Genomic DNA, 26,775 nt, shown 5'->3' on the forward strand with positions numbered 1-26,775 from the left:
TCTTCCATTGAAGGGCATCTAGGTTGTTTCCAGGTTCTTGCTATTCCAAACAATGCTGCTATGAACATAGTAGAGCATATACTTTTGTTGTATGATAAGCCCTTTCTTGGGTATATTCCCAAGAGTGGTATTGCTTTCCTTTCTACCGCCTCATTCTCTCCCAAAATTACTTACCCTTTCCTCATGGCACAATCACTTAGCATCTTATAATAAAACTGTGTTCATCATGTTGTCTCCCTTAGTAGAAGATGGTCCTGAGTTGAGTGCCTAGCGCACACTGATGTTAGTGTTGTCACCGTTAACTGGTAAAACTCATGTTGCCCCCACATACACCCCATATAAGTGCTTTTAAACAGTTTACTCTGTACGCGCCATGAATACTTTTTTAAAAAAAAACATTTAAGTTAAGCTTAATCTTTAACAATTTTGTATTTGCATTATAGTTATACTCACCCATCCCCTCTCTTATCTCTCCTCCATCCCCATTAACCCTTTCTTATCCCTAGAAGTCGCTTTCCAGATTGATACCCTTTTTAGTGTATTGTGACTTACCTAGTTCAAGCAGAGTCATTTGTGTGACATGCTTGGTATTATCCATTGGAGTCTGGTGGGTTTGACAGTGGGCAGGCAAGTGAATTTGAATTCTGACAGTGGGCAGGCAATTGTAATTTCTGTGCTTCTCCAGAAGATGGCACAGATTTCTTCTGTCTTCTATAGTCTATATTCTCTATGTCCACTTTGCTACACTATTCCTTCAGCCTTGCACAGATGTTATTAATATTATAAATATTGTAGGACTGATCAATCAGTTATCACTTATCGTCAGTATCTTGAGAATCCCTGAGTCTCCGGTTTCACTGCCATTGACTAGAAAGAGGGTTTTTTTTCTGATTAAAGTGAGAATAGTATTTGTCTATAGACATAAATGTTTAGTAGGCATTTTTACACTGTGTCTGTCTATCCCAACAACAATGTTAAGTTCCTGTCTAGGATCTGTGACCTCACCAGCTATGGGTTTGCTTTTTTGGCAGATTTACAGTACCAGGCATGGGGTTCCTCTGGTAGAGCAGGCCTCAGATCCAATCAGAGAATAATTGGTTTTCTCTGGATAGTCAGGCCGCTGATGCACGGCTATGCCTATGTTGCATGTCAGATTTGTTCTGTAGTTCTTGGGGTTCACAGCTGGCTAAGAGCATGGATATTGTTTCTTTCCCAGAAGTTTCTCATAGTTACCCTTTGGTTCTGTGAAAGCCAGCTAGCAGGGAGGAAGCTTCCACCTCAGAAGTTACTTTTTTAAAAGAGAAAAGTAGTTGAGCTTTATTCTCTAACACTAAGTGCACTTTCGAAGAGCCTCCCCCCCCAAAAAAAAACCTTTTAGAGTCATTTCTAAAGATAGAATAATAATATCAAATAAATCAAATCCTTAAATTTACTATTTGCTGGATAGAATTGAGCTTTATATGCAGTGTCTGAAGGGATCTTTTAACAGCCATTCTCTGGGTATTATAGTGATTTTTAGATTCGTCTTGTTTCTTGGTGGAATAGTCAAAATATCTGTTTTTTTTTGGTTTTTCTTTCCAGGGACCATAATTTTGACTACTTGGAGTTTCGTCTTTGGATTGGCCTGTGGTCAGCCTTCCTGTGTCTCCTTCTGGTGGCCACTGATGCCAGCTTCCTGGTTCAGTACTTCACTCGTTTCACGGAAGAAGGTTTCTCCTCTCTGATCAGCTTCATCTTCATCTACGACGCTTTCAAGAAGATGATCAAGCTAGCCGACTACTATCCTATCAACTCAGACTTCAAAGTGGGATACAACACACACTTCTCCTGTGCTTGCCTGCCGCCGGACCCGGGTAAGGAAACCTTGCATCCTGCTTGCGCTCACCCCCTCTGTAGGAAGGTGTGAGCTCATGCTCCTGATGGCAAGGTCTGACCTGGCTTTCCCTGAGGAATTGTAGTACTGGACGTGGCATCTGAGGTGTCTGCAGCATGTGATTCAATGAGGAAATGACAGCAGGATTGTGAGGATGGGAACATAGCCAGCTCGGTACTTTGTGATTACCTCAAACAAGGAATGGATGTGTACTTTATTCTTAGTTTTATGAGATAATTGGGGAGCACAGGCATGGGATATAATGAGTCTAAAGAGCAGAGGAACTTCTAGTTCCTCTGAACTTCTAGTTCCTCTGAACTAGTTCACATTTTCTTGCATCTTGATTGTGATGAATATCTCTTCTTTTAAATGATGCTTAAATCAATTACCTTAAACTATAGAAGGAAATGTACCAATTGAGTTTTTATAAGTTGAATCATAAAATTTAAAAAGGAAGTTAAGATTGGAGGCCTCTAATGGATAAAGTGGGACCTTTTAGTCTAACTTGGCTGTGCAGTGTCAGTAAGGAAGAGAAGCTAAGAAGAAGGAAGGAAGGTGACCATGTGAGCATACATACACATGTGTGTGTGTGTGTGTGTGTGTGTAATATGCTAGTGGCAGATTTATGTCATTAACTCAGGAGAGTGCACAGCAACTCTTGGGTGAGGAATGGGACTGTACATCTTAATAATTTAATACCTGTCAATCCAAACTTAAGTCATTATCAGTTTTTTTTATAAAAATGTGTTCAAAGTCATTAAAATAATTTCAGAATAGTTTAACATTGCTTTATAGAACACAAGGCTTACGGAAAAAGACTCACTCTGAGCAATTTGCTGTATATTTGCCATAATAGAGTAAGGGGTAGGTGTTTGCATTATACAATTTAAAGACAAACATATTATGGATAGATACCATAATGTACAGGTATCTATAGGATGGTGTTCCCTAAAGTAAAAAATGATATGCATTTCACGATTTTTGGGTAAAGTCTAGTGAATTGAGTCCAACAGAATCCTGGGATGAGATAAGCTCAGGACATAAATATGAGGCATATTTATGGAATCCACTTTTACTTCTGGATTCTGAGACTAAGAATTTTCATATTTATGGTAAAGGAAATGGGATTGCTCTATAGACCAGATACAAAATGAATATGGATATGAAAGTAAAAGGTTTGTTGTGCTTATGAGAGGCTTTTTGAGATTGCTCCCAGATATACTGGTGTTATGACTCATTCTCCCCTCCTCACAGGTAGAGGGGACAGATACCCTGGGAACACTGATATCCATCTGGGTGGTAAAAAAGAGAGGAGCCCTTCAGGGGCCATTAGTCATGATACTGATGAGAACAGTGGGTATCTAGGACTTCACATCCACAACTCTTCTGGTCGAGTTGAAAGATGATAAACATGCATTAATGTCAAACCCGTATACTTAAGAGTAAGGTAGAGAAGTGTAAGATTGAGATTTCATTATTGAGATGAACTTGACTATTGCAGAGCTTTAATAGGCTTTAAGGGATAGTGCACAGATATCCCACAGATTAAAATGTGACTTGTGTCAGACGTGGTGGTGTGTGCTTGTGTATTGCTCAGGATTCTCTAGAGAAACAGAACTGACATATAGTCGTTATATATATTTATATGTTCATTATATACACATTATGTTTATAATATGTCAATACATTATACATGTATATGGGATTTATTATAATGGTCTAGTTAGTCCAACAATGGCTGTCTACCAATGGAAAGGCCAGTAGTTGTTCAGTCCATGAGGCTCTGTGTCTCAACTGGTCTTCACTAAACACTGAAATCCCTAAGAAGTAAGCTCCCATGCCAGTGAGGGAATAAACTTGGCAGTGAGTTCGAGGGCAAACAGACAAAGGTCAAGAGCTTCCTTCTTCCATGTTCTTCCACGAGGCTGCCACCAGAAGATGTGGCCCAGATTAAATGTGAATCTTCCCACCTCAAAAGATATTAATTAATTGTGGGTCTCCCCACTCAAATGAATTAATTAAGAAAAATCCCTCATGGTGTACCCAACTAGTTGGATTTTAGTTAATTCTGGATGTAATCAAGTTGACAACTAAGAATAGCCATTGCATTCTGTAATCCCAGAACTCTGGAGGTTGAGGCAAATGTGTTGCCACAAGTTCAATGACATCCTGGGTTACATAGTTCCAAGATGGCCTGCAGAGTAAGAATCTGTCTCCAAATCAAAGCCCCAAAGTGGCTTGTGAGTTGTGACAAGTATTAAAATAATCGCACCTGTTCCTACCCCAGAGAAATGCAGCTATGTGGGGGCTCTTCTTGGGAGAGAGAATGTTTAAAACCGATGGAGACCATTAGTCTGAGCTTGAGGGCAGTATGGACAGTGAAAATACTGGATTCAGGGACTATGGACATAACTCAGTAGGTCAGATGCTTGCCTCGTACATGCATGGCCTTGGGTTCAATCCTCAATACTTTGGGGGAGGGAGAAAGGAAGGGAGGGAGGTAACGAGGGAGGAAGGAAGGAAAGGAAGGAAGGAAGGAAGGAAGGAAGGAAGGAAGGAAGGAAGGAAGGAAGGAGAAAAGGAACTCACAGGCATATTGATAATGGGATTTTGAAATTTCCATTTTATTTATTTATGTGTATATACATACATATATGTATTTATGCAAAAGTCTGCATGGTGACTTATTACACGAGTCTGGGTGATCATTCAGCAAGATTTTCTAAAGGAAAATAATTGCCACTCAGCTGTTTTGAGGTGTGAGGTGTTTGTGAAGATGGCTGAGGGATTTGTCTGCACACCTGTCACACACAAAAGATAGATCAGGTGCTGGCCCCATCCTACCCATCTCTAATGGAAACTTCCATTCATTTCTTTTCATGGGATGCCTGCAGACAAGTTAATACAGGACAAAGGAAGGCATCACTGAAGTGTGTTCAAGTTGAAAGAAACAGACAGAGACAGATAGGGAATGAGAGACAGAAGGAGAAAGAGAGGAAGGGAGGAGAGATGGGGTAAAGAGACAGGATGCAGTTTTCCATGAAGTTTTGACTGCCAGGAGGTGTCTTTGTATGAAAAGATGGCACTTAGGGCTGAGCCAGTTTTACATATGCAATGCAGTTATGGACAACAGTGTTTTCACTTCCTTTTTATCTGTGTGTACAAAGTCCAGGCTGTGCAAAGCATCAGTCTTGAAATTTATAACAGGAACTGAACATTTCTGAGCCTTGCTTGTGTTTTGGAAAACAACATGTAGATATGTCTTAATCACTGCCCTATTGTTGTGAAGAGACATCACGACAAAGGCGACTCTCGTATAGAAAGCATTTAATTGAAGGCTGGCTTACAGTTTCAGAGGTCTAGTCCATTAGCATCATGGCAGAGAGCATGGCAGCAGGCAGGTGCAGTGATGAAGAAGTAAATGATGCATCCTGATGTATAGGCCAAGAGAAATTCTGGGCTTGACATGAGCTTTGGAAACCCCAAAGCTCATCCCCAGTAACACACTTCTTCCAACAAGCGCACACCTCTTCATCCTTTTCAAATAGTACCGCCTCCTGACTAAGCCTTCAAATACATAAGCTGAGGGGGCCTTTCTTGTTCAAACTACCACAGGATGTTTGATTTTTGTTAAGACTCATTTTTTTTTCTAATCTCTATAAAGTTAATGACTATAGGTAGTGCATGGTGGCACATGCCTTTAATACCTGCACTTGGGAGGTACAGACAATGGATCTGTGTGTTCAGGCCCAGTCTGGTCTATATAGTGAGTTCCAGGCCAGCCAGAGCTACACAGTGATAACCTGATTTTAAAATTAAAAAAAAAGAAAGAAAAGAAAAATAAAAAAGAAAAGAAGAAAAGCAAGCAAATGACTGGATAGTTCCTACACAGCACTCCCCTCTAACCTTTGTCGTGACAGCGAACTGCAGAGACTCATCATAATTGTATTACTTCTGCGGAACAAAATGAAACAGTGCAAGGGAGCGCTGCACGTCCAGCTCAAGGAAGCGCTCTAAGAACAACAAAAGGCTGGTCTTTCATCACAACATGCACTCCTAGTAAAAGAATTCAGTCAATGAGTCAATAATATTTAAACTGGCAGATGGCTTGTTTTTCACCACTGGGGCCGTGTGCATCAGATGGAACCGTGATACTGCAAACAGAGAATGAACTGGAAATTGGGGTCACGAATCACTAAGAGGGCTGTATTCGTGTTTATAATGTATTATAGCCACACTAATCACTAGGAGGATTGTATTCACACATCCATAGTATATTATAGCCCTTGAAATGTCTTCATGTTTTAATAGTGCAGACATGTATTATTCTTTATTCTTTGAGAACTTCATAGCACATTTTGAGCATGTCCACACGCTTCCCTGCTGCATCTCCTTTGAGACTCTCTAGAGTCCCTCTGCCAACTTCTTGTCCTCCTTTCTCTTTGGAAAACATAGCCTATTGAGTTTAGTCAGTGCCATCCACACGCGCGTGTTATAGAGCCCTCCACTGGAGTGTGGGCAGCCTACCAGTGGCCACATCCTGGAAGAGAATGGAGCCAACCGCTGCCAGCAGCTCTTCCGCTCTTGTCTGGGGTCTTGTGAGCTTCTTCTTCATCCATGCTGCAACTCTGACTGGCTCGGGTGTTGTGCAGCGGCCATGGCTGCTATCAGTTGTTGTGTGGACCAGTGATGTCACACCCAACAGACATTTCAGAGTGCTCCTGCCCATCCTCAGGTCCTTAGAGTCTTTAAATTTTCCTCTTCCACAGTGTTTCCCGTGGGGCCTTGGGGAAGAATGGCATCAGAAGGGTAGAGTACACATTGCATTTGGGGCTGAGCATCCACAGTCCCTTTTTCTCAGTGCCTGGGCGAGTGATGAGTCACTTCATTACACACTGCCCATCGCACAAAGAAGCTTCTCTAACCAAAGGGAGAATAGTACTAATCTATGGATATATGCATAACTATTTTAGAGAGAGTTTGACAACAAGACCATTTAGCAAAACAATAACAGGAGATTTCCCCCTGTATCTGTGACTTCCCAGCCATGCGTTTCCTACCAGTTAGTCAGTAGAGAAAGAGAGTTCCCCATAATACCTAGACTGGTTACTTTATGTCCTTCAATGTCTTCAGAAATAGGCTCTTACAACCTAGTTATGGGCAACCAAGAGCAATGCATTAGCCTGTGTTTTTTTGGGTGCCGTTGTGGCCTCTCTGACTAAGAATTTGTATGACAGTAATCTATGTCTGGCATTGAGATTTTTGTTGAATAATCCAGGTCCTCTTGGAGCAGTGCTGTGTACCCACACACACAGGGTACTTCTGTTCAATCTCCTTTTCTTTTTTAAAATGTGTTTTTTCTTAGTTTAATTTTTCTTTTGGGACAGGGTTTCTCCATGTAGCCCCGGCTGTCCTGGATCTCTCCTTATAGACCAAGCTGGCCTTGAACTCAGAGATACACATGCATCTGTCTCCCAAGTGCTGAGGCTAAAGATGTGTGTCATCTTTATTTATTTATTTTTTTTGCATTAACTTACAAACTAGAGTGTTTTCCCAAGATTTCTTCATGAATCTTTAGTTTTGTCTAAATCACCTCTCTTCCCTCCTTCTCCACATCCTTCTACCCCATTCTTGCTTTAACTATTAATCCCCAGTACCTCCACCTCTGCAATTTCATACCACATGTGTCCAATTTTGTCTTTGTGAAACAATTCTCTCTCCTTTTTTCCTTCTTGATTATTTTTTAAAGATTTCTTCATTTTTATTTGACTTGTAGGAATGTTTTATCTGCCTGTATATATGTGAACTACATGTGTACCTAGTACCTCCAGAGGCTGTGGGTCCTCTGGAATTAGAGTCACAGACAGCTGTTAGTCACCATGGGGTTGCTGAGAAATCTGGGTCCTGTGCAAAACCAGCGAGTGCTTTAGGCTGCTGGGCTGTCATCTCTCATTACCCTTCCTGATCTTTCTTCTTCCTACAAGTTTCTATAAAATCTTACCACCTCCTGACTGTCCTTTTCTTCATGATCCTTTGTTCTTCTCTTTTAGCTTCTGCTACTTATTGGTAACTCAAATAGGTCTCGATTCACTGAAGAATTAAGAAGGAAAATTATCCAGAAAGTTTGACATTCATATGTAGACACATGACTTGTATGCTAACATCCTTTTTTTCTCAGACATAGGATAGATGCTGATGAATGTAGAGACAATAGATCTATTTCGCACGATACCTTGTTGGCTGCCTAGCAGAAGTATGTAAGAAAGACGATAATTCAGAAGTCCAGTGTAAAAACAAAAATGTCAAGTTGGAAGCAGCTCACCACATCTTCTCTCATTACCAGGCTCCCTGGGCAGAAAGTCATCCGTGAGCTGTAACATAGGCTACATGTGCTTTGGAGTAAAATCTGAACTCTGACCTTGGACACCGTGTAGCAGTATGGCCACAAGATAGACTAATTAATTAAGTTCTTTGCTCTGTAATCTGTGAAATGCATTCATATTGTGACTGGGGGTTTGTTATTGACATTTACTGGCATAATGTGTCTATAACTGCTTGGCATATCAATACCGTATCAAAATTTGTCTCTTTTTTCCCCCCATAATTCTTATTGTCCTACAAGAAAAGCCCCACTTGTTTACACATTTCCTTTCGGTCCCATTAAACTTTCACTGCAAGCAGAGCCCGGAGACTCATTAATAACCAGTGTGCTATTGTAGACAATCAGGAAACACTTGCACCTGTGTCTAAGGGAAGGCCTCTAGGCTTAGTTTAGCACATGTAGAGTGTTTATTAGTATTCCACTGAGTCCGGAGCCTTACTGTGTACTATATCCATAGTCATGAAGGAGGAAGGAATGCTAATCCTAGCATTAAGAGGAAGGTGTTCAGTTCATCTCAAGAGAATCTATGTGATTCATAGATTCAAGAGTGCTAGGACCTTTTAAGTTGGAAACAGACATGGCCATTTTTCCTTAAACTCACCTTTATTTCTCCCCTAACATTTCTTCTTTATCCATCATCAGAATTGTACTGGGAGTCTACTTCATCGGTTTTTAAGAATTATGTTCCTTGTAAAGATATAGAACACACACACACACAACTATATTTTTGTTGAAAAAAATGTTCAGCAGTATGTTCTGATCATAATAATATGTTTATTTTTATTATAAATAGTGTTAATTATTTCCATATGGCTGGAGGTCCAGTTTCCTTTGACCCAGACTTTAGAAATCAATTTTTGCTCTTGTCCCTCTGTTCATTTGTAAAACGTGTAAAGGTTGTGATAAACACATGCTTCAGGGTGTGTTAATAGTTTAGAAAGGTCAAAATGAATTTTCTGGCCAGGTGTTGGTCCTTTATCTGGGAGAGAAAGAAGCCCTGCTAAAAACAATAAATTATAAAAGCAAGAAAAATGGCCTCAGGGGTAGACACCGTGTCGTTAACAGAGGGGTTATATTTTATTGATTAGTTGTTAACCGTTGCACAGAGAACGTGCTTAATAATGGATGAGCGATTAAGTGAAGATTATTCTCTTTCAGACATTGAACAGTTGTCTGTAATCTCTCAGAGTAAACAATGGCCTTTCTCCTGGTGTGCACACTTAAGGCCAAGCCAAGTGACCGAATTAGCAGTGCCTTACCTTCTTTTATTTAAGCACGGAGAGGCATCCGAATGCTGTGAAGCTGTTGTCACTAAGATAGAATTTCATTGTCATTTCTTTGTGCATAGTTTTTCTCTTGCCTAATAGGTAGATACTATGATAAGTTAACACCATTGAGAAGAAATACTGGGCTCAATGTAAATCCTGTGACCCAGTGGGGTAGTCAATATGTGTTTCATAATTATAAAGCCAAGTTATAGAAAATGAGGAAATGTGACATGGTCATAACATCCTTTATGAATGGTGCCAAATTAAATGCAATTCCCCTTTTATAGTAGGTCATTCCTTTTTTTTATGAAGTCAGTTTAAATCATAAAGTAATAGCAAAACTTGAAAGTGTGTGTTGCGCTGTGCTGTTCCTCACGCTTGTCCTTGAGACCTTCCTTCATTTAGCACAGTTGGTGTTTTGTCACTCACGGTCATGGTGGCTCTTGAGAAAGCCACACACGCCGGAAACACTTCCAGCTCAGTCTCCTTTCACTGTTCTAACCCACATTTCAGCAGCTTCCCATGATGCTTCTAGAGATCGGAAATGGGCAAGGAGTGGATTATCACAGGACCTGGAAATATTCTCTAGCTTTGCATTTATATAAAGCATATATTCGGATGACTTCCCTTGGAATAATGTCTGTGGCACATAGGTGGATACGGAGGAGATATTTTTGTGGAAACAATGGCTAAGCACATTCCACCTGTCCGTCCACTCTAACTTCCCGCTCTTTAACACACAGCACAGCATATTGGGCAAACGTGTGGTAAGAATGTCAGTGGCTGACGACGAACTAAGTAACTTGCTACTCACAGAAAATCTCAAGCATGGGGTTTGGTAAACAAGTTCTTAGGGAAATGAAAGCAGTGAGAACCAACAAGTTTCAAAAGCTATACAACTTTGTTTTTAGATTTAGGGCTTGAGAGAGTGGTAACTCATAGCTCTTTCTTATAGAATCATCCTGATTTGCTTTGCCGTGATCTATAAAAGCTGTTTTTGTTCTTTTGCTGACCTGCATGTTTAAGGTATAGACTCAACTGTATTGAGAAAGATGGTATAATCAAGTTAGCTAGAACCTTGGAATAATGTCGTGCTCCTAGAGCTAGGAGATCCAGTTTTATCTTATATCTCTTTCCCACTTGCTCCAGTTCCTTAAGGCAGTGAGAAGGTTTAGAGTGGAATAAACCATCGAAGCCTGGTGATTATAGAGCAACCTTAAGGTTCTCCTTGTTTTCGGCTCCGTGTATTGTAGCCATGACAAGCTGTTGTGATATAGAGTCAGATTAGACTGATATTTAATCACCACCATCCAAATGGAAGACATTTACCTGGGGATTTCAGTAAACCTGTTTTAATAGCACAATATCAGTAGATTTAATCATCACAAACACCTTCGGGAAGTAGCTGACATCCCCTACTCGAGGTCAAGCTCTGCTTTCTCCGGGTCATTAAGTTAGTAGTAACCTTGCACCATTTACTTAACTGTGACCTGAAAGTGGCATCAGGCTAGCAATTTTGCCTACAGTGCATCATGTATTCTGCCTCGTCACCTTACGGGGTAATTGGATTCAAATTCTGTTCCACAAATGAAAGATCTGTGATTTGGAATAGTGATGTAACTTCTTCAAGACCAGGGTTAGTGGAAGGAGTTTTAGAGCCCTGTGTTCAAAATCTGGCACAGTTAAAATTTAGGCCTCTTGTCTGTGATTGTGTTAACACCATAGCCAGTCCTGTCTGAAGTAACCAGTTGTTGCTCACATTGGACTACCTGGCCTCAAGTGAGCGTGTACATCTTCCTATTCTGTAATTCCTGCTAGTATGTAAAGACGGACCATGTGGAGCGTTGGCATTTGTTCTCTGGAAAATAAACCAGAGGGTTAGTTACCTTGTGTAAGAGGTATGCCAACACTGACCCGTGCCCCCTCCTGCAGGTGAAGTCTCTCTATCTCCTGGTTCTGTTGCGAGACCTCTCCATAAGCACTAAAAAGGAAAGGCTGGCTTAAAAGATTGAAAAATGGCGGACACACCTTAACAGTAACTATTTCTGACAGCCTGCATTCCACCATTCCAGAGGGCCAGTGAAACACTGATATGTAAGAAGGAAGAGCAAGGAAGTGAAAATCCAAACACTGGAAAGGGGTGGAGCTGCGGGACTGTGTAGACTAGGCTGCCCTGGCTATGCTTGGCTCCACCTGCATTAGCTGAAATAGAGAACGGCACTTTTCCCTGCGCCCTGCAGCCGAGCTGAAAGTGAAGACAGAGTGCAGGGTGTCTGCGCTTTTCCTTTTGACCTTTCCAGAATCCTAATTAAGGAGATTGCAGATGCCTTCTAAGTGGATCAGTCTGCAATTGGCTGCCAAAGTGTTTATACTCTGTCTGGATCTCAGTGGTGCCCAATGGCCCTTGTGGATCAGGAGCCCAGCTGTAATCGATCATTTTCTCATCAGTGAGCCTAAAGACATTTACTTTTAATCTCATTTATGGACTTCACCAAACTCTGCCAATATGTGTTTATAGAAGTGTATATATATATATATATATATATATATATATATATATATATATATATATACATGCAGAGAAAATAGAAGACTTCTTCATGTTTTTTTAGCTACGGCTCTTCTGGGATTTTTAGAGCCAGTGTGCTCTATTTTATCTTAGATGAACCCTGAAAATATAAAGAGATGTAATTGAGTGGGATTGATGCATTTCCAAAACTTGGGAGCAGTTCCCGAGAGTCCAGACTCTTATTTTAATATCTACATTATCTATAATTATTTCCCAGACTTAGAGTCTTGAACACGTTCCCCAGCTATTTAACCATGGTTAGAAGGCAGAGACGTTTGGGAAGCTGATGAAGTCGCGTTGAAAAGCTAGCTGAGGAAGAGCAGCCTGCCAGACACTGGCCTGTGATTTCACGGATGCTGACTCATTCGTGAGCACGGTCCCACCTTGAATTCTTGGCCCATAGACGCCATCTCTAGATCTTGATGAGTAGGGATGTGGGTAAAGAAGGAAGAGTGCAAGATTTAAGAAGCTCTGAACTCGGGCGATGCTTCTGATTGCAAACTTAGAACAGCCATGGTTTGTGTCAGAGTCTTGTCCAGTACTTAGATCACATGGGAAAGTTTGCCTGTGATGTGTTCTAGGGTGATGTATTTGTTTATTTACTACCTATTTTTTACAACAGCGTCTAAATAGCCCAGACTGGCTTCATGTTTGCTGCATAGCCCATGGTGACTTTGGATTGGACTGCTGATTCTCTCCCTCTGATCTTTGCCCTCCAACCTGGTTCTTTAGCTAGTCTGAGGATGAAACCCAGGGCCCCATGCATGCTAGACAGACACTCTCACATCTGTGATAAATCCTTAGGGCCATCCCATGCTTTGAATACTAACTAATCCCATATTTTGGACAAATTGAATATTATAAGAAAATATACTGTATGGCTTTTTTTTTCAAGAACAAAATACTACTAAAAACATAGTTTTGTTACTAATACTTTTGGTTTTTGAGGAATCTTGTCTTATTGCTTGGTTCAAGCATCCTTTAGCCTACTTGACTCTCTTGTATTTGTAATGAAACAGAATGAGAAAGCACTGCACATGCCATGTTGGGGAGATTGTGGTAGGCTGTGCCTTCTGGCTAATATTCTTACAATGCCCATACTTCAGTAACCAGAATAGATTTTAATGTTGACCCAAACTAGGACGCAAGCCAAGCATTTCCTGTCCTTTCGTTTCTTTGTCTTGTCCATTTCCTTTATCTCTATTTATTCTCATTTATTCCTCCTGGAGGAACACCCCTTCCCCAGCTTTAACTGACTGTGGATAAATAATTGGAGTGTTTTTGAGTTGAGACTCAGGCTAGGTAGACCCAAGGGAAGAGTGGTGAGTAGCTATGCTCTTTTGGTCCTTCTCATGGGTCTCCTATTTTATATTTCAGTCATCAAACACAGCCATGCATTTCTCTTTTAAGGTTTAAATAGGCTAGTTCTGAAACACCGCTAAAATGAGTTTGGAGTTTGACTGGATTGGGAAGAAACCTAACATGAATTTTTAAATCAAATGTTGAATAAATGATATGATTCTCAGATAAAAGCTTAATAGATGTTGTTTCATATTGCCTTTAATTAAGTGTGTTCTCTGTATAACAGTTTAAAATGCAAATCTTCCTGTCAGTGGAAAAATGTCTATCTGATAAAATAAAATATTTTAATTAAAATATTACCATTCAATTTTCAGATCTATAAAATAAAATTAACCAATGAAATGTTTCCAAAATAAAGGTTAGTTAAATAAATAAATTTTTCAGAAGGGTGCATCTTAAGTCTACAAATGATGCCACATTATATGAAAATAAGTTTTAAAGTTTGAGTATATATTTCTCCTCATTGTATCATTTGCTTAGCGTTTTTTCACACATTTTGCAGAGATAGAATTTATCACACACAGCTCGATTTTCTAAACACTACAAATCCTAATGCTTAACCAATAAAGCTCTGAAGTGTGATATTTTTACTGTGACCTGAAGCCAGTGTCAGCGTAAGAGTAGGCAGGCATGTCTTTCATTAGACAGATGTATACTGGATGTGCACTGGGAACAGAATTAGAGATAGTAAAGAAGCCATTGTAAGGTCTAAACGTTTAGTAACTGCTCCCAACTTTTGGATGGCATCAGTTCTTCTCAAGTAGATTTCTTTAGCTTTTCCTCTGCTAAGATAAACCAGTAAGACACTAGTGTGTGGTTGATGAAAAATAACAGAAATGAAATTTAATACCATCTCCTAAATGCCTGTCACGCACATCTGCTTAAATCTTTTGTTATATTTTTTAATGTACAGAGAATATGGTTACAATACATACAATTTCGTGGTGCTTGTATGTTGCTTCAAAACTTTTAATGCCCTGTCCTGTGTTTCAAAGGTCATTATGTATTTAGTTTGTTTGTATTTTTTTTTCATAGTCAAAAATTGTTCTTTTCTTACAGTTAACCTCTCAGTGTCGATCCATACCTCACCAGCCCCAGAGGACCTGCCCACGGTTTCTGCTACTGACATGGTAAGTGACTTTTAAACGGCCCACATAGTTTGCAGTTCATGCTTGGTGCTGTGTGATCTCCATTTAGCAATGTTGTTCATCATTGCCTGCAGAGGGAAACAAAGGAAAGGCTGTCATCACCACGGCTAGCTTTTCATCCTCTTTCAAAGATGTAAAATTGACATTCACTCATATAACATTATTTTTAAACCTTTTTTTAAAGAATCTAATGCTAGATCCCATTTATTGTGACCTTGAAACGTTTCTACAAGAGCAATGAGAATTCTGGAAAACAAGAACTGATGCCTGATTCTGGCCTGGCGGGGCATTTGTCTGGCTGCCCCAGTGGCCCTGGCCTCCCTTTACTCAGGGTGACGGCAGCAGGACGTTTCCCCCATTACTGAGAAAGGACTGAGTGTCCATCACATGGTGTCCTTTCCCATGGCTTGTAACCAGGGACCTTTAAGGCACTGGAACTAAGTTTTAAAAACGAGCTGTTTTGCACGGAAGGTCACATGCTGGGAGAAAACTTTTATATTGGAGAAAATGGGGAAAGTGCTGTTTCAGGCTTCTGATTGTTCCTCCTATGCCAAATATGGAAGCCGACCAAAGAATATCAATCTCCCAGTCACAAAGACAGAACACATAATACCTTGCATTGAGAGGGTGCCCATCTCTCAGGAGACCGGAACACTTCTGCAGATATTATGTCCTGAGTGCCCACAGCATCCCTTTCAGAGATGCTGTTTGTGTCCATCCTGGCAGTTCTCACAGAACCCTGTTTCTCTCTTGTTTTGTATTCTCTGCCTCTCTTGACTTCATTCCTTACCTCTAGATTTTTTTCTGACTTTTTTTCAAACCTTCTCTCTTTCTTTCTTTATGTTTCATACTGTGATGTATATGTGTGTGTCTATGTATGTGTGTGTCATCTGTGTGTATATGTGAGTGTGTGTGTGAATTTATGTATGAATGTGTGTGTGTGTCTGTGTATGTGTAAGTATATGGCTACATGTTGAAAGTCACTATAGAAGGATTCAGATTTTAATTTCCTTGCCAGCCAACTCAGACGAACTTGCCTAGAATAGAGGAGGAAATGCGTCTTTCTAGGTTTTAAAGAATTTTAATTAAAATTCTTTTTGTGCTTTTTTAAAAAAGCCAATAAAAACCTAAGTTCATTTGAAATAAGGTTTTCCAACACATTTGCTTTCACATTGCTTCTTAGTCTTCCAAGTACCACAGGGGCCAACTCAGCAGCTGGCCAGCACTGACCAGAGTGCAGCCGCTCAGACAGCGTTACTGTCCTCAGATAGATATTCTGACCCCCACCCCACCTCCAGCCTGAGTTCCCTCCGTAACTGTGATGTTAGTGGAGAAGACTTGGAAGCCATTACTTCTGAGAGGCACAAGTTCTCTGTGTGCTTCCGTGCACTGGCTCTGCCTCCCTGACCTTCTCCTGGGACATACCGTTTTCAGGTCTTCAGGACTGAGTTTCCTTCTTTCCCTTTGACCCATAGTTTAGTCATGAGAGAAGGGGCAGTAAGGGCGCCATGCGGCCCCTCTCCAGTGAGCCTTCCTCCCCCAAGGCTCCAGGTGTTGGAGGATCCAGGCCTCTGTCCTCCTGGGCAGTGGGCATGTTTCAGGGAAGAGGGGCATTCCATGCTCTAGACAGATGGGAACCACTGAGGTTCGCTCCCCTAAGAGTAAGGGCAGTGCTTCCTGTATTTTCATTTGTTGTTGTCATCATTTTATACTCATCTCTGCCTCCTTTCCTACTGATGCCTCCCTGACTCTTTCTCTTTATTGTGCAAACTAATTCTTTACATGGTCGCCGAAGAAGGGACTTTGAGAGGAGCTACAGTTGGTGGTACCCTATATCTGAATGAAATAGGAGCTTCTAGCTCCAGTGTCAGAATCTAACATCAGTATCCCGGAGAGAGAGATGACTGAAGGAATTGCTTAGCGCTTGCTTCTTACACAAGATTCCTCTCTGGCCTTATTTTAAGTTTGTTTGAGGCGTCCCTTTAATCCACGGTTCTGGCGCGCTCCTTTTGATGAGTTTACAGTGACATGCTCATGTCACAGTCAAGACATAAGCCGTTTCCTGTTCCCAGGAAGCCCTATGGAATAGTTTTGTTGACTTCCCAGCTCTCTGAGAGAAGAAGGCTCTTCCTGGCCTTTGTAGGGCAGATGCCTAAGTTCTTTCAGCAGACACTGAACATGGCCCTTGCTGCTCAGGGGGTCTTTTACCATGAGGGACTTGCAACATTTCAGAGTTTAGTTTATTTATTTAAATGGCTTTGCATCCTCATCTCTGGTAGATTTTAAACTCTCTGATTTTTACAAATTGCCTAGCTTGCTTTGCATGTTTTTCTGGGAGCAATAATTCCAACTCTGAAATCAGAGAGAAACGTGGACAGAGGCTCAGCGGTTACCTAAATTTGCCTGTTCTGCCTCATGTTTCCTACTTTTTGGGGAAGGAGATAGCATGGAACTTTATTTTTTTAAGAAAATCCTTGTAGTTTTAAGAATTGCGGTGAAATCTACTTAGTAATTCTCTTGAAAATGAGATGCAGAAAATTGATTGGACATCTCTTTCCAGGACATTGTTCTTTCTTGAAACCCCCTGCTGCTTGCTTCTCTTTGTATAAACCTTTCCCCTGGCTACCCCCTTACACAATGTCGTTTAGCCCATCTGACCACTTGTAACTAGCTCCTCCATGGTGAGCGCTCATATGTTCTTCCCACAGGGCTCAGTGTGTCTCCTTGTGAGCATCTCTGCTCGCGGTATCTAATTCTTCTCCTATGTGTGCGCTGATACGTAACGAAATGCACATCACAATCTGCCGCTCATTTTCCTTATGTGTTGTTTTCCCTCCCTGTTGTTTCTTAGCTTTGCTGGCCTGCTTTTCCCTTTACCTTTGAAGGAGAAAAGTGCTTTAAGACCTGACTTGCTCTCAGGGCTCAGTGCAGATTTTATTTTCTCTGTATTCAGTGTAATAGCTGACTTCCTCGTCTGGTCTCCCAGCCATGCACATGCACACTTTTTATATTATTGAGTAATTTTCAAGCAAACATTTTATTTCTCTAAGGAAACTTGTAAACACTGTTGCTATTTCTTTAATCAGTTTTACTCCCTTAAAGCTTGTATTATTTCATCCATGTATTTGGATTCAGTGCACTCTCAATTTCCCTGTGGGAAATTTTTGTTTTTTATTTTCCACCGACTGTTGTTAATTTAAAATATCCTATAACTAAATGAAGTAGCATTGCCAGATTTAACAAACAAAATATGAAATATTCGATTACATTTGAATATGAGGTAAATATTAAATAATTTTAGTGTGAGTATGTTCTGAATATTGCATAGGACATGCCTGCACTATAAACAGTCATTGTGAAGGTTGAGTGTTATGTGAACATCTTTTATTTTACCTGGTCATTTTAAGCCGAACGTTTACTTTAATTTTATCCTCTGCACAGAGGGAGGGCTGACAAATTGGCACAGTTCTTCTTTGAATATGTCATATACTCCAGGTCCGGTGAAGGATTTTATTCACATAGTTAACGGGACTTCTCTGGTGCCTGCCATACCCCAAACCAAATCCGCTCTTTCCTTTCCTTTGTCCTACTGTAGGCACAGTCCCCTTGGTCCTTTGACAGTGTAAGTTATCATTTGTAGATTTGGCCCAGCACCAGACCAACATCAATATCTGTGTCTGTCACTTGTCTTTTTTTTTTTTTTTCATTCTTGTGTTTCTCACTACCCCTTTTTCCTTTTCATCTCCACAAGTAGTTAAGTTTGGGTGGTTTGTATTGTCCGATGAACAACTTTTGTGTTTACTACCCTGAGAAACCCTTATTAAAAACCTTGCAATTCTCTTGTCTTCTAGAATATCCTTTGCTACGGTATTTTGTTTTTAACATCTGTAGTTGCTATTGCAGCTTTTCACTCCCACTCCTTCTTCAGCCCGTTGTGCTACTTTGCCTATCATCAAAATCCATCCTTAGCCTTGTCTGGTGTCTCACCGCCCTCGTGGGTACACTGGATGCTCAACTCATTTTCACTCAGCGTATTTGTAGCTGTACTGAGTCATTATTCCCAAGTGAGATCTCTCCCAAGTTGATGGCTCCAACTCTGGCATCTCTCCTAGTCCGTCAGACATCTTTTCAAGGATTTCCAGATTCAGATCACTAACCATTGAGGATGGGCTGCCATGTAACTGCTATGCAAAATTCTGAGCATCTTAATAAAAGATAGGTAATGTGAGAATTCTAACAGCTAGAGAGTCCTGAGATTGTATCCCCGTTATCCTTTTCATAAGGACCAAAGAGTACTTTGCATAAGAAATAAAGACGAAAATTATAGATGTGAGAAACACCTATAAAGAGATAAAAGACAGTGGCAATGAGATGCTGAGTCTCCTGGATTAACCCGCAGCAGACAATGGTGACTTGAACTTGGGTGGTAGCCATGGCTCTGGATATATTTCTTTGTGATGTAGATTCTATCTGAAGTCTTAAGGAATTAACCTTCGCTTCATGTCAGCTTACATGAAATAATGGAAATAACACAAATCATATTGGCGTGTTTTCTGTGGTCTCTAAGTTGAACTAGGTTGTCAGCTACACTTTAGGTTTTATGAAAGCCATAAATTTTATTTTAAAAAATTACCTATGTTAAGCTATATGCTAGTTGCCTGATGTTTTTATATGTGAGACTTTTGTTGTAGATGAGGTTTGGAGGTTAGATTTTTCACATAACAATAAGAGATTCATTTGGCACTTTTGCAATATTGGCATGGCCATTTTGAACTAACTGGAAGAAGTTAAACTACCTATCTCTGAATCTATATCTGTGCCATTTTTCACCTGAACTTTAATCTTTGTTAGGAAATGGATAAAAAATCCTGTTGGGGTTGTTTCAGTGTCTCGTACATCCCTGGGGAAATTCCAACTATAGAGAAGGACTTTGCTGATGTTACATTGCTGATGCAAAATTAGGGCACAATTTTGCTGATTTTAAAGCAGAGAAATATGTTAGCAATTATGACCTCTAAACGTTAGCTCTATTCTCCTGAAAGCATCCATATGCGGAAATCTAAAAAATAAAACACACAAGACATGATTAATCACCTTGCAGAGTTCGATGAAAGGCAGTTATGCAGCTCAACTATGTACAATTGGAGGGAACAGGACAATATTTCAAGTGAAGATCCAAAGTTGATATTTATTACCTTGGACAGGCATTTTGCCTTTTGAGCTCTATGGAAACCTCCTCCCTTTCAGGCCAGGCTGGACCAGTGATGGTAAAAGATGTTGATTTATTGGAGGTGATGTAGAAGTATTTCCTTTAAAGGACAGCAGAAATTTGCTGTTCTGCACTTCTTTGCAAGGTATTTCTAAGGAACTCATTACCATATAATGTCCCCTTAGCCTGGAACCCAAGAAGATACAGATAGTGAAGTAGTTAGACTCTTTCTCAGATGAGATACCCAGTCATTTCCACTAACAGTGTTGACATTCATTTAGGTGGAAAAGGTCTAGGAAACAACCATTGCTGCCCCAGTTTGAACAAATGCTCTTTGTACAGCAAAAACGGTATCCTTAAAGGGTAATTGTTGAATAAGGCTCAAATACAAGAAATAGCTGCACAGAGATGGTTTTACATAAAGAATGAGCCACCCAGTAATTTCATCACAGAAAACCTTCAAGCAGAGGAGGAACATTCACCCCTGCACTGTTGAATAATACTAAGGGTGAGAAGCCTGCTCAAATGACTAGAGGTTTCCTTCAGACTCTTCCATGCTAGAAAAAGTCCCTGGGACTTCGGGACCATTAACTTGTGTCGTCCTGTACGTAAAGTAAGCCGACTGTTGTAGAAGTAGATCCTATTGCAGGGATTTCTGTATTTTGTCACTAGTTGAGAGGGTGCCTCAAATTCGGGTAAGAAAAACATTTCAGGACTGGAAAATCGTGAATAAGGATGTGTCTCAGCTGAGTTTAGCCCCCCATGGGGGCTTTCTGGAATACAATTCGTTCTAGAGTTTCCCTCTTTGAGCAGAAAGCAGGTAGCCAGAAGCGGTCGGCTGTGGTTGGGTAAGCGCCGAGGTGGGTGCGCAGATCTGCCCATGGCATCAACAAGAAGATTCCCCTATGCATTAGATACAGAAAATAGGGGGGAGTAGCCAGAAAGAAGCACACTATTGACAGCAGGACAGCAACACATATTGACCCATGTGCTTGAAATCCCAGGAACACAGAGCTAGAGATCTCTCACACAGCTGAAGGGGTGCAAAGGCATCACAGCCATTCTGCTCATGGATGTCCCAAGTGCTGACCCGTAGTCAACAAGAAAAAAGCCATGCTGCATTAGGATTGACACAGAGAAATCTAGGACTGGCCACTTTGATGGTATCATTTTTTCAGTCACGAAGGTGTACTTATAAGATAAATAACCTGCTTTTGGGTTAGTTACTATCCTTTGACATTTAGAACATAGATCATACCATAAGGTAGGTGACTATGGACCCAAGCACACACAAGTAAGTACTTTGTGAACAATAAATGTGTTTCTGAAGTCTCCTGTTTGGGGATTTAGGATATTCGTGTATCTCATTTGACCACAGGAAGGCTGGCAGGAAAGAGGGACTTTGTAGTTTGTTTCTGTTGAACAAATGGTGGATTGTAAGGTGGAGGAGCAAACTGCCTACCACACTGCATCTCTCGCGGTGCCCTTTGTAATTGCTGGCCTCTAGCATGGCCGCGACAGGTGACTGCCGTCTCCAGCGGTTATCTTCGGATTGTTTTGTGGGTGGTTCTAGTGTAGTCCATCAAATATGAAAAGCTGCTTTAGATGTTTCAATGTTATCTAAAAAAAAAAAAAAACCAAAAACCCAAAAACAATCCCTGTTTTCTTTTCAGTACCATAATGCTACCTTTGACTGGGCCTCTTTGTCAAAGAAGGAGTGTTTGAAGTATGGAGGAAAACTCGTAGGAAACAACTGTGATTTTGTTCCGGATATCACCCTCATGTCCTTCATCCTCTTCCTGGGCACTTACACCTCTTCGATGGCTATGAAAAAATTCAAAACTAGTCGTTACTTTCCAACAACGGTAAGTCCCTGCGGTTTAAATACTTTTCATTGGATTTGGCCTGTCTCACCTCTAATGCACTTTCATAGAGTGAAAAAGCTACCTGCAGTTCACCTTGTCCAATATTACTTTGTACATTTAAATGATGCATTCTGGTCTTTGTTCACGTGAATGCACATTTAACATAGTTGTAGTCCTGCTTCAAGAAACCTTCCCAAGATTTGCTTTCAGAATTCCCTTGTGAGTTCTGGCTGCCGTGCTTGTAAGTGTGGTGGATTGGAGCAATTTGACGTGCTCCCTCTCCGTGCATATGGCTGAGGAAAGGGACACTTTAAACCCACAGTGTTTAAATACAGAAGCAAAACCTTTTCATGTCAATCAGGAATTTTAATGGTGTAGAATTTCTCAATCATTGACTATACATGTATAGAAATTCATAGAAGTTCTCAAACATTGACTAGACATTAATACTTGAATGGAATCTTTGGGCCTAAACCAAAACAATGTTGTGCACTAGGAATGGTGTGGCTATTTGAGCGAAATTTTCTTTCCCCTAATACTCTGTAGTACCTAGAATGTATTTGGTTTGCATACACTTCCTCGGCCCTGCTAGTGTGCTGATGTAAACTTAAATTCAAAGATGCAGTTCTTTGAGAGACTAGACCAAAAGTTTTCAAAGCTAGGAAATGATATTTCCAAGCTACTGTTTTGCTTTATAGTTCAGTTCGTAGTGTTTAAGAGGTCAAGATTTCCAGGTAATCTGCATTAAGCATGATCTATATCAGTGGCCTGTTCCCTCATGAAACTGCTTCACTGTGGTTTGTCTAGAACTTCAGTAGACAGAAACTTCTTTCTAATCCCTAGAAAATGAAATTTAATACATTCACTTTCGCCTTGGAAGCTGTGGGACCTTCTCACTTCTTCTTACAAAATAGAGACTATAGTTGATGATGAGGTGTCTAAAAGTAGATGCCAAGTAATAAAAATGTTCCAGAAAGAGAAATGGGGAAAGTGTTTAATTCAATCTTTATTTACTGGAGTTTAGCAGGCCCAGAGCCGTTTTTTGTTTAGTACACAGTGTGATAACAGATCTACACACACACACACACACACACACACACACACACACACACACACACACACACACACACAAGTTACCTAGAACCTGGCTCTGAAGGTGGTCCTCCTCTTTACCACTTTCTGCTGTTTCAGGCTTTCTAGTTTCACTTGCGCAGGTTAGGGCCATTCCTGAATGCATTTGACCTTGTGGTCACAGCACATACTCAGGATGTACTGAACCCCATTGCTTCAGCTGCGGATGAGTTTCATATAGAATAGATTCCTGGGTAGAAGGTTTAAGGACAATTTTTTCTGGATTGTGGTTTTCGCTTTGTTGTTACCAGTTCATGGGATCTTGGGCTTTGTTTGTTTTTGTTGCATTTTTTACAGATCATTACTTCTTGTCAAAGTCTAATGTGTTTTGAGCATAGCCAGTAGAACTGTGGAAAATTTGCAAAGCTCTTATATGTTGCAATTTGTAAAACAAACCTGTGCCGAACCTCAGATGGAAGCCAACTATCTTTTCTACTCTTTATTTTCATGGGCAAATAACAACTGTATGCATCTATGGAACACAACGTGACATATTAGTATATGTTTATGTTGTAGAATGATTCCATTAAGCTTCTTAATGTATCTGTAATTTCACATGGTTAAATCATTTCTGCAATGAAAACAAAATCTCCTCTTGGCAAATTTGAAATATACAACATCATACATGAGCTGTAGTCACCATTTTATGTGTGATCTCAAAATCCTACTCCTTCATTGTAACGGGACTTTGTGGGCTTTGACCAGTGTCTCCTCTTTGCCCTCGCTCCCTGCTGTCTTGGTCTATGAGCCTCACTTTCTGAGTTTCCACACGTAAGTGAAATCAGGAAGTATTTGTCTTCTGTGTCTGTCTTCTTTTACTCCAGTTTCCCTTGTTTTGCTTCAAATGGTAGAATTTGCTTCTTTTAAAATGCCAAATAGTATTCCAATTACATGTATAATTATATAATAGCATTGAAAATGAAAATTATATGCATATACTAGTTTTCATTTCTTCATCTGCAGCTGACGTGTAGGATGATGCTACAGATTGGCTGTTGTGAACGGAGCCGTGATACAGGGAAGCACACACAGGCTGTGGCACACTCATTTTCTTTCATTATCAGTTGAATAAACGGAGTGCTGGATCTTATGACCGTTCTCTTAATTCATTAGGGGAACCATCTCCCATTATCTGTAACAGCTAAACTAAACATTCCCAATCATAGGATGAAAGGGTTCCCTTTTCTCCAAATCTGTGTTAAACATGTTATCCCTTGTTTTCTTAATAATAGTGATCTTTGACATAGGTGAGTTCACACTCATTGTAGATTGAATTTGCATTTCTTGGACAATTCTATCATTTAGCCTTTTTCACATATCTCTTAGCCTATACTCCCTTTAAGGTTTGACTGTTAAGTGTGCTGTCCATTGAAAGTGGACTGTATGTGTTTTGTGCTTGAGTTCCATACAGATTCTTGGCCTTACCCTCTTGGCAGGCGAATGGTTGGTGACTATGTTTACAGCCTTGGCACTTGCCTTGTTGCTCTGCTAATCGCTTCCCTTGCTGAGGAGAAGCATTTTAATTTGACACAGTCTAAATTGTCAGTAAAACCTTTTTCCTATGTTTTTTTTTGGATGGAGTCAACTCTTGCAATAAAATTAAGTACTATGTTAGTTTTTCTCTTTGAGAATCTTTGTCACGTTCATCACGAACACCTTTTGTTCTGTTTTCTTCTAAAGTCTTTATGGTTTCAGTCCATCCAGTTAAGGAATCAGTTTTGAGTTGACTATTGAATGTGTGAGGTAATGATCTGCTTTTCTTCTTCTGCATGTGAATATCCAGTTTTCCTACCACTGATTATTGAGGAGGTTTATTTTCGCTCCAATGTATATTCTTGGCACCTTTGTTGAAAATCAACTGACTCTTGATGAATGCTCTTATTTCAGTGATCTGACTGTTCTACTTGCCTATATGCTATTCTATTACATTGTAAAATTAATAGATATATAATATAATTTCCATACATATATTAAATTATATGCACATATAACTCTATCTCTGTCCATCAGTCCGTCTGTCTGTCCGTCCATCCATCCATCCATCCATCCATCCATCCATCCATCCTTCTGTCTATCTCTATGTAGCTTATTTGGAAGCCAAATATTGTGATGGCTAGAGCTGCATTCTTCTTTACCCAACATTACTTTGGCTATTTGGAATGCTATGCACATCTATATAGATTTTAGAATTTTTTTATTTCTCTGAAAAAAATGTCATTGGAAATTTTATAGGCATTGTATTAGATTTCTTTGAGTACTGTGGGCATTTTAACATTTATTCTTCTAGTCCATGAATATGATCTCTTTTCATTTATTTGTGTCTTTATCACTTTTTTCATTAATTTTTTTGTACTTTATAGTTTTAAAAGTATATAATTCATCTTGGTTAAATTTATGACTCATTATTTTATTATTTTGTAGCTATTATAAATGGGATTGTTTTTCCCTTATGATTTTAATTTTTTGAGAATTTCATACTTGGGTACATTGTATTTAAGTCATTTTCATACCTTCCTCTTCCTTTCCAACTCAATCTGTGTCTTCCCCCAACAATCCCCTCTTGAATGCATGACCTAGTCAATAATTATTGATGTGTTTTGCATATATACATACATAACATACTGCCACATATCCTACAGAACACAAATAGTCTTCCTATATGTACACGTGTTCAGGACTGTCCATTTATGATTGGGTAACCTGTTGGAGAGCTCAGCTCTGCAGAAACTGATCCTTTCCAATTCAATAGTCATTGTCTAGCTCTAGACCTTTGTCTAAGGGTAAAAACTTGTGAACTTGATTTTGTTTTTGGAGAGTTTGTAATAGTGTATAGAAACACAATTGGTTTTGTATGTTGATTTTATATCCTTAATTTTACTGAATTTACTCAGTTCCAATTTTTTATTTTGGTGGCATTTCTAGGGTTTTCTGTCAATAAAGGCACATTGTCTATATTTTAACTTCCTTTCGTGGAGGCCTTTTGGTTCTGGTATGGACTGGAACTTACTGTAGTCTGGGAATACAGATGCTGGCCTGGTGCTGAGTGGGCCTAGAGGCCAAGACATCCTAGGGGCTGAGCCCGTTGCCTCTGACTGGTCTTGGGGAAGTTTGTACCCTAAGGCTCTGAGGCTAGTCTGGTATGGGATGGAAAAGAGACAGACTTGTGGGGAAATTATAGAACCCTAGCTTCTGAGTTGACTAAGTCTGTGCAATCCTCTGCACCCACCTAGAGGCTGAGGCAGTGGGAGCTCGTCTGGACCTCACACTGATTTCCTTGTGCATGTCTAGCATTTGTATCTGTGGGCTCACTCCCTAGCCTGTCTCTCAGGAGAGGGCAACTGCTTCTAAGTTGCTTTGCCTGGCCTTGGAGAGGGGTGATGTGTGTAGCATATGGTTTTCTTAGCCTCTTTGTATCTTAACGTCCCTGTAGTCTACACAGATGAGCTGTAGAGCTGCTCACCTGGTCCCTTAGGCCTGGCGACATCATTTCTAGGGTAGATAATTGGTCGGTCTGGTATTTCTAGGAGGAAGAGCATCAGACAGTCCTGTCCACCATCTCGCTAACTTGCCTCACAGCCCACTAGTGATTATCTTAACTGTACTTATTAACGTCACTTTTATTTTGAAATAGTAGCTCCCAAATTCAGACTTTGAAAGCTTTTACTACATAAGCCCAATTTTTAATGAGTTAATTTTTTTGCTCTTGATCAATGCCACCAAGAAAGTAGGAAAATTGAGAAAACAGAAAAGTGATGGCATGGTAGCTGGGATTTCTACTGAGATGGGTTTCAGCTGTTACGTTGTCTTTGCTTACATGCCTCTTATACAACACATGTAGGTAATAGCACAACCATACCCTTGTACATATTCAGAGTGTCTCATTGTCATGAAAAGTCCTAAGTTATTAAAACATTTAAAATGCCATATTCTATAATCTTTGAAAGATATGAAGAATGCCTATATAAGAT

The 26,775-nt window shown here is 40.1% G+C and overlaps 1 protein-coding gene across 2 annotated transcripts in view; it reads left to right on the plus strand.

Annotated features, from left to right (window-relative positions):
- Positions 1-26,775, plus strand: part of Slc4a4 (solute carrier family 4 member 4) — a 329,959-nt gene that overhangs the window by 248,952 nt on the left and 54,232 nt on the right. For both annotated transcript variants that reach the window (XM_013350885.2, XM_005359460.2), the window contains exons 14-16: positions 1,582-1,853; positions 14,514-14,584; positions 21,485-21,676. In XM_013350885.2, coding sequence (XP_013206339.1) covers positions 1,582-1,853; positions 14,514-14,584; positions 21,485-21,676 — 535 coding nt within the window. The remainder of the gene's footprint in view (positions 1-1,581; positions 1,854-14,513; positions 14,585-21,484; positions 21,677-26,775) is intronic.

Source organism: Microtus ochrogaster, linkage group LG1 (genome assembly GCF_000317375.1).
Source record: "Microtus ochrogaster isolate Prairie Vole_2 linkage group LG1, MicOch1.0, whole genome shotgun sequence".
In the NCBI taxonomy this organism is placed as follows: domain Eukaryota; kingdom Metazoa; phylum Chordata; class Mammalia; order Rodentia; family Cricetidae; genus Microtus; species Microtus ochrogaster.